Source organism: Chrysochloris asiatica, unplaced genomic scaffold (assembly GCF_000296735.1).
Source record: "Chrysochloris asiatica unplaced genomic scaffold, ChrAsi1.0 scaffold00209, whole genome shotgun sequence".
Lineage (NCBI taxonomy): Eukaryota > Metazoa > Chordata > Mammalia > Afrosoricida > Chrysochloridae > Chrysochloris > Chrysochloris asiatica.
The window spans coordinates 2,942,805-2,951,202 of NW_006408727.1; the positions used below are offsets into that span (position 1 = coordinate 2,942,805).

General features: G+C 39.7%; 1 protein-coding gene across 1 annotated transcript in view; it reads right to left on the reverse strand.

The window, feature by feature from the left end:
• Positions 1–8,398, reverse strand: part of ATP10D (ATPase, class V, type 10D) — a 151,376-nt gene that overhangs the window by 45,052 nt on the left and 97,926 nt on the right. Inside the window, exon 15 of the mRNA XM_006872690.1 lies at positions 7,960–8,144. Coding sequence (XP_006872752.1) covers positions 7,960–8,144 — 185 coding nt within the window. The remainder of the gene's footprint in view (positions 1–7,959; positions 8,145–8,398) is intronic.

Sequence of the window (8,398 nt, forward strand, 5' to 3'; positions counted from 1 at the left end):
TCCCGTAAAGATTTACAGCCTCGGAAACCCTGTACAGGGTCGCTATGAGTCGGAACCGACTCCACGGCACATAACAACAACAACAATAACAACAACTCATCATCAAATTAGGTCATGTCCTTTTGAATGATTAAAGTGACTATGCAGTCTCTTCTTTTAGCCCTTTATTGGTGCTATAACGGACTGCAGGCTGTGGTTACTGAGACCCTGGGCCACTGACAGCTGCTTTGGGAACTCACTCTGTGTAAATAGGTAAAATTCTGTTCCTCAAAGTGTATAACCTATTTGGGTAGACTGAAAAACAAACAAGCAAACAAAATATAAAATCAGTTGCCTTCAAGTCATTCTGACTCATGATGACCCATCTGTGTCTGTGTAGAACTGTGATTCATAGAGTTCTCAATGGAAAATTTTTTAGAAGTAGATCACCAAGCCTCTCTTACAAAGTGCCTGTGGCTCAAACCACCAACGATTCAGCTAGCAGCTGAATGTTTAACTGTTTGTTACCCTGGGGCATTGAGGCTGGTAATAAAAACAAGGCTAGACTAACATGGCAGCCTGTGAAAAACACCAAAGATAGGGTCCAGACATGAAGCTCCAAAAGGCTTTACAGGAAGCAGGTTCCATGTTAGAGGTTATGTGACCGGGGTCTGAAACATGGCTTGGCCTAACTACTAAGGCAGGAGAACAGAAGTAAAAATAAACAAAATAGACAGATATTTGGAAGGTATCACTGTATCATCCAAAGGAGTCCCAATATGACACTGTAGGATAAGTAAAAGAATGTAAGTTCTGTTTGAACTGCAAGGTTAGAGGTTCAAACCCACCAGCTGCTTCTAGGAAACCCTATACAGGGTTGCTGAGTCGGAACTAACTCGACGGCACTTAACAACAACAACATAGATATATTAACAATGTTTTTTAAAAAATGAGATGCCTATTTAATGGATTAGAATATTTGCATTAAAGGTTAACCAGAATCGAGTTGCCTCTGAATCAAAGTGACCCAAATACAGGGTTTCCAAGACTGTAAATCTTTACAGGAGCAGACAGAATCATCTTTCTCTTGGACAGCAGCTGATGGATTTAAACCACTACAGGCTGCTAATTATTTATAATGTCTCTTTTAGAAAAATTGTTCTGTCTGTTTGTCATACTGTGGTGGCTTATGTGTTGCTGTGATGCTAAAAGGTATGCCATTGTTATTTTAAATACTAGTAGAGTTACCCATAGTGAACAGATTACAGCTGAGCTTCCAGACTAAAACAAACTAGGAAAGAGACGCACACCACTTGGGAATGATTAGCCACTGAAAACCTTATGAAGAGCAGCAGAACACATTGTCAGATATACTGCCGGAAGATAAGCCCCTCAGGTTAGAAGACATTGAAAATACCAGTGGGGATGAGCTGTCTCCTCAAAGTGGAAATGACCTTAATGACATGAATGGAGTAAACCTTTTGGGACCCTCATTTGCTAATGGGGCACAAGTCAAAATGAGAAGAAACAGCTATAAGCATCCATTAATAATCAGAATGCGGAATGCATGAAGAATGAATCTAGGGAAATTGGAAGTCATCAAAAAATGAAATGGAATGCATAAAGATCAATATCTTAGGCATTAGTGAGATGAAATGGACAGGTATTGGCCATTTTGAATCGCATAATTTAAGGATTACTCTGCTAGGAGCAACAAATTGAGGAGGAATGGCATCACGTTCACCATTAAAGAACATTTCAAGATCTGTATTGAAGTGCAATGCTATCTTTAATAAGATACTATCCATATGCCTAGGAGCTCTGGTAGTGTAGAGGTTACGAGTCGAGCTGCCAACCCCAAGGTCAGCAGTTCGAAACTACCAGCAGTTCTGCAGGAGAAAGATGCGGTGTTCTGCTCCCGTAAAGATTTACAGCCTTGGAAATCCTGTGCAGGATCACTATGAGTTGGAATTGACTCCATGGTACTTAACAACAACAACATCTATATGCCTACAAAGAAGACCAGTTAGTAGCACTATTATTCAAAATTTATGCACCAACCAGTAAAGTCAGTAATAATGAAATTTTAAGAATTATACCAAGGTCATCAATTTGAAATTGATCAAATATGTAATCAAGATGAATTTATAATTACTAGTGATTGAAATGCAAAAGTTGAGAACAAAGAGGAAGGTTCAGTAGTTGAACAATATGGCCTTAGTGACAGAAATGCTGCTGGAGATCACATGATACGATTTTATAAGACCAATGACTTCTTCATTGCAAATACATTTTTTCAACCACATAAAAGACAAATACACGGAAATTAAATTTACTACATATGTGGGGAGAAACCATGGAAAAATTCAATAACATCAGCCAGAACTGTAGAATAGACCATCAATTACACATATGCAAGTTCAGTCTGAAGTTGAAGAAAATAAAAACAATTCCAGAGAGTCAAAACATGATCTTGAGTATATTCAACCTGAATTTAGCAACCATCTCAAGAACAGATGTGACACCAATGATTGAAGAGCAGAAGAATTGTGAGATGACATCAAGAACATCATACATGAAGTAAGCAAAAGGTCATTAAAAACATAGAAAAGAAAGAACAGACTAAAATATGCCAGAAAACACTCTGAAATTGGATCTCCAGTGTAGACATGCTAAATTAAAGCAAATGAAAGAAATGATGAAATTAAAGAGTTGAACAGAACATGTCAAACAACAGCTTGAGAAGACAAGGGAAAGTATTACAATGAAATGCGCAAAGACCTGAAGTTAGAAATCTAAAGGGAAGCACGTGTTCAACATTTCTCAAGCTGAAAAGACTGAAGAAAAATTCAAGTCTCAACTTGAAAAACTGAAGAATTCTATGAGCAAGATAATTGAATGATGTTTTTGTTGTTAAATTGTTAAGTGCTGTCGAGTCGGTTCCAACCCATAGCGATCCTGTATAGGGTTTCCAAGGAGCAGCTAGTGAGCTTGAACGATTCACCTTGCAGTTCAAAAGACTTTACAGTCCTGCGCATCAGCCCACAGCACCATACCAGGACCCCCTTGAATGATCATGGAAGGAATACACAGAGTCACTGTACCAAAAAGAAATGGTGGATGTTCAACCATTTCAACAGGGAGCATGTGATCAAGAATCGATGTTAATGAAGGAAGAAGTCTGAGGTGCATTGAAGGACTGGCAAAAAACAAAGCTCCAGGAATTGGTGGAATAAAACTTTCAACAAACTGATACAGCACTGGAGGCACTCACTCATCTATGCCAAGAAATTTGGAACACAGCTCCCTGGCCAAGTGATTGGAAGAGATTCATGTTTGGGCCTGTTCCAAAGGTAAGTGATCCAACAAAATGCAGAAATCTCTGAAAAACATCATTAATATCAAAAGTAAGCAAAATTTTGCTGAGGTTAGTTCAAAAACAGTTACAACAGTACATTTGACAAAGAGCTGTCAAATATTGAAGTTTGATTCAGAAGAGGATGTAGAACTAGGGGTATCATTTCTGATGTCAGGTAGATCTTGACTGAATGCAGAAAATACCAGAAAGATGTTTACTTTTGCTTTATTGACTATGCACAAGCATTTGACTGTGTGAATCACTATGAATAATAATGCAACGAATGAGTTATCCCAAAACACTTAATTGTATCCACAAAGAACCTGTACTTAGACCAATGTTAGAACAGAACAACAGGATACCAAGTTATTTAAAATCAGAAAAGGTGTACAACAAGCTTGCATTCTTTCTCCATACTTAATCAATCTGAATTATTGACTATGCAAAGGATTTCAACTGTGTGGATCATAATAAAATAGAATCAGTATTCCAGAACACTTAATTGTGCTGATGAAGAACTTATTCACAGACCAAAGGGAAGTCATTCAAACCAAACAAGGGAACACTGAATGGTTTAAAATCAGGAAAGGTGTGCTCCACAGTTGTATTCTTTCACCATGCTTATTCAATCTGTAGGCTGAGCAAATAATCTGAGAATCTGAATTAAATGAAGAAGAACATGGCATCAGGATTGGAGGAAGACTCATTAACAACCTGTGATATGCAGATGGTACAATCTTGCTTGCTGAAAGCAAATAGGATTTAAAATACTGATGAAAATCAAAGACCGCAGTCTTTAGTGCGGTTGCACCTCATTGTGACAAAAAACAACAAACACACAAATTCTTACCACTGGACCAATAAATAATAACCTGATAGATGGAGAAAAGATTGAAGTTGTCAAAGACTTAATTTTGCTTGGATCAACCATGAACACTCACGGAAATAACACTCAACAAATCAAACCACATATTACACTAGGCAAATCACCTGTAGAAGACCTCCTTAAATTGTTTAGAGTAAAGACAACAGTTTGAGGACTAAAGGTGCACCAGACTCAACTCATGGTATTTTCAATCGCCTCATATGCATGTGCAAGTTGAACAATGAATAAGGCAGATGGCAGAAGGGTTGATGCATTTGAATTATGGTGCTGGAGAAGAATATTAAAAGTACCATGAACTACCAGAAAAACAAACAAATCTGTTGTGGAAGAAATACAGCCACAAGGTTTCTTAGAAGTGAGAATATATTGGATATGCTATTAGGAGGAACCAGTCTCTGTAGATGGACATCATGCTTGGATGTCAGCAAAAGAGAGGAAGACACGCCCACCCCAATGAGATGGAGTGACACAGTGACAGCAAAACTGGTTTAAATTGTGAGGATGGCAGAGACCAGGCAGTATTTCATCCCATTGTATACAGGGTTGGTCTGAGTCAGAAACAGCTCAATGGCACTTAACAGCCATAGTGTTCCATTCTGTGATGTACTGTACAGCCAAGTCTCTATGCCTATGATTATGGACCTATTTTGAAACAAGTTGTTAATGAGGCCGTATTTGGGTGGGAATCCTGGTGTGGCACTGCACGATAAGCACTGGACCACAAGGTCATTTTCAATGCGTGGGTAGCAGTTCAAACCTACCAGCCGCTTCTTGGAAACCCTAAACAGGGTTGCTATGAGCCCGATCAAATTCAACAGCACTTAACAACAAAGGACAAGATAAGCACTTTACTGCTAACTACAAGTTCGGTGGTTCAAGTCCACTAGCTACTAGCTATCCTCTGCAAACCTATACAGGGCAATGATGAGTTTGGACTGATTTGATGGCACTTAGTAATGTTTTGCTAAAGGTAATACAGAAACTGCTCCAATCATACATTGACAGAAAATGTCCATCAGTTCCAGCCAAATTCAGAAGAGGCCGTGGAATGAGAGATATCATTGCTGATGTCCGATGGATCATAACTGAAAGCAGAAAATATCAGAAAGATGTTTACCTGTGCTTTACTGACTACGCAAAGGCTTTCGATTGTGTGGATCATGACAAGCTATGGACAACATTGCGAAGTATGAGTATTCAGGCACACTTAATTGTGCCCATGAGGAATCTGTACCTGGACCAAGAAGCAGTTGCTTGAACAGAACATGGGAACACTGAATGTTTTAAAATTAAAAAAGGTGTGCGACAAGGTTGTATTCTTTCACCATACGTATTCAACCTGTATGCTGAGCAAATAATACGAGAAGCTGGGGTCTATGAAGAAAAATGTGGCATCAGGATTGGAGGAAGACTCATTAACAACTGCAATATGCAGATGATAACAATCTTGCTTGCTGAAAGTGAAGAGGACTTAAAACATTTACTGATGAAAATCAAAGGGCACAGTCTTTGGTATGGATTACATCTCAATGTCAAGAAAACAACAATCCTCACCACTGGATCAATAAACAACATTCTTATCAATGGAGAAAAGATTGAAGCTGTCAAGGACTTCATTCTTGGATCAACTATCAAGGAAGCAGCAGTCAAGAAATCAAACAACATATTGCATTAGGCAAATCTGTTGCACAAGACCTTTTTAAAATGTTGAAGAGCAAAGATATCAGCTTGAGGACTAAGGTGTGCCTGATCCAAGCCATGGTATTTTCAATAACCTCATACATGTGAAAGCTGGACAGTGAATATGGAAGACCGTAGAAGAAGTGATGCTTTTGAGTTATGGTGTTGGAGGAGAATATTGAAAGTGCCATGGGCTGCCAAAAGAACCAATAGATCTGTTTTGGAAGAAGTGCAGCCAGAGTGCTCCTTGGAGGCCAAGATGGCCAAACTTCATCTCTCAGACTTCAGACATATTGTCAGGAAGGACCAGTTGCCAGAGAAGGATATCATGTTTGATAAGGTGGAGGGTCAGAGAAAAAGAGGAAGACCCCCAACGAGATGGATTAGCCAGGTGGCAGCATTGATGGACTCAAGCGTGGCAACAGTAATGAGGTTGGCCCAGGATCGGGCAGTGTTTCGTTCTGCTGTTCATAAGGTCGCTATGGGTCAGTACTGACTCGATGACACCTTACAACAACACCTTACTAGAGGGAGGAACTTAGGTTACCAACCTTAGTTTTGCTCGGGGACATGGTCTTTTGAGACCCATATATGGGAATACTTTGGCAAAATTCACTCTCTTGCTCTGGCTCTTGCGTCTGGCTCCTCATACCTGAACACCAGTTCCTGGGATCTGCTACCTATCATCTGACCTGATTCACCCACACCTGCAATCTGCTGTCTGACCTGCAGAACCCTGGGGCATGAGGAAGGGGAGGATTGGTGATGTTTATCAAGGATTATGGCGTGGTATGCTATTGTTTTTAAGTGCCGTGGATTCTGTTCCAACCCATAGACACCCTGTATGGTATGGGTTTTTCAAGGAGTGGCTGGTGAGCCTGAATTGCTGACCTTGTGGTTCAAACAGACTTTGCAATTCAGCACATTAACCCATAATGTTACACCAGGACTCCATTGAGTGGTAGTTATAACATGTTGGGAAAGTTAGTATCTGGGATAGCTGTACCTTTCACCTAATAGGGACCTTCCTCCTGCTGATCTTTTTAAAATAGATTATTCATTCAAACGCTCACTTTGTGGTTAACACTCCAAACCCTAACCCACAGTGCCACTGGTGGGAGGCAAAATTGGGAAAAATAGTTAGTTCAGACTTTAAAATTTCTTTCTTCATGGACTGTACACACACACGCGCATGCACACATGTATGTGTATATCCATTTACATCCATATCTATCCATCCATGGAGTCCTGGTGTGGTGCTGTGGGTTAATGCACCAGACTTCAAGGTCGGCAGTGCAAATCCACCAGCCAGTCCTCGGAAATCCAATACAGGGAGACTATGAGTCGGAACCAACTCCACAGCTCTTAACAACATGCCCATCCACACTGCCCCCCTCTTCCAAACACACTTTTGTTAGTCTCTGGAGCACTAGTTATGAATTACCACTAGAGGGCATTATTATACTGAGAGCTTGTTTTTAGAATTACAATAAAACTACTTAATTTCTGATTTCAGTAAGATTTCCTATGAAATCGAAAGGAAAGTAGATAATTGCCTCCAAATCTGTTGCATTTTGTCATTATAGTCTGTCTCACGAAACCCTCATTCACTGCCATCAAGTTGATTCCAGTTCACAAGTACCCTACCTACATAGGGTTTCTGAGACTGCAAGTCTTTATGGGAACAGTCTCATCTTTTTCCCTCAGAAAGGATGGTGGGTTGCAACTGCCAACTTTGTGGTTAACACTACAGTACACAACCAGGGCTCCTAAATTTGGCCAAGCCCTTGCTAATCTAAGCAAGTAAGTAAAGAAGGAAAAATTAAAAAAATAAAAATAAATTAATGTTTTTGTTTTGTTTTGCTTTTTAGCAAAGATTACCACAAATCATTATTATTTTCCACAAACCCTTCCCAAGCATAAACTAAGTTGCTGGACTGATTAACTACCAAGCTGCTAATTGTTAGAGTTTTTATTTCGTCTTGCATAAACCAAGTCCCAAATGATCCAATTGCTTTGCAAAAACAGAAGGACTGGTTAATCTCGTTATACTTACTTTACTTTGAGTATTGAGGACAAAGAGCTTGTCATCTGGCTCCAGCAGTTTGCATGCATAAGCTATGTTGACAGCTGTCTCCTGTTTGTCCCCTGTCAGCATCCAGATCTTGATGCCAGCTTTTTGAAGGGCTTCTATAGTCTCAGGAACTCCCTCCTGTAGGCGGTCTTCAATGCCAGTAGCACCTATAATATAATGAACATGCAACAGGTCTTGTAAGTAAGAAACCAAATCCCAGCTAAGTTATAGCTAAATCATATCTGTTGTAGGCAACAGAATTGTGGAAAATACAAACTGTTCCTGGAGCTTCAACAGCTCCTAGGGAGGTGGCAAAACCACATCACAATCAGATATAAAGTGACATTTTGAAGAAAAGCCACAGGAATGAATGAGCATATTAAACTTACTTGTTTTCTTTTTGATTAGCATCCTTTTCTTA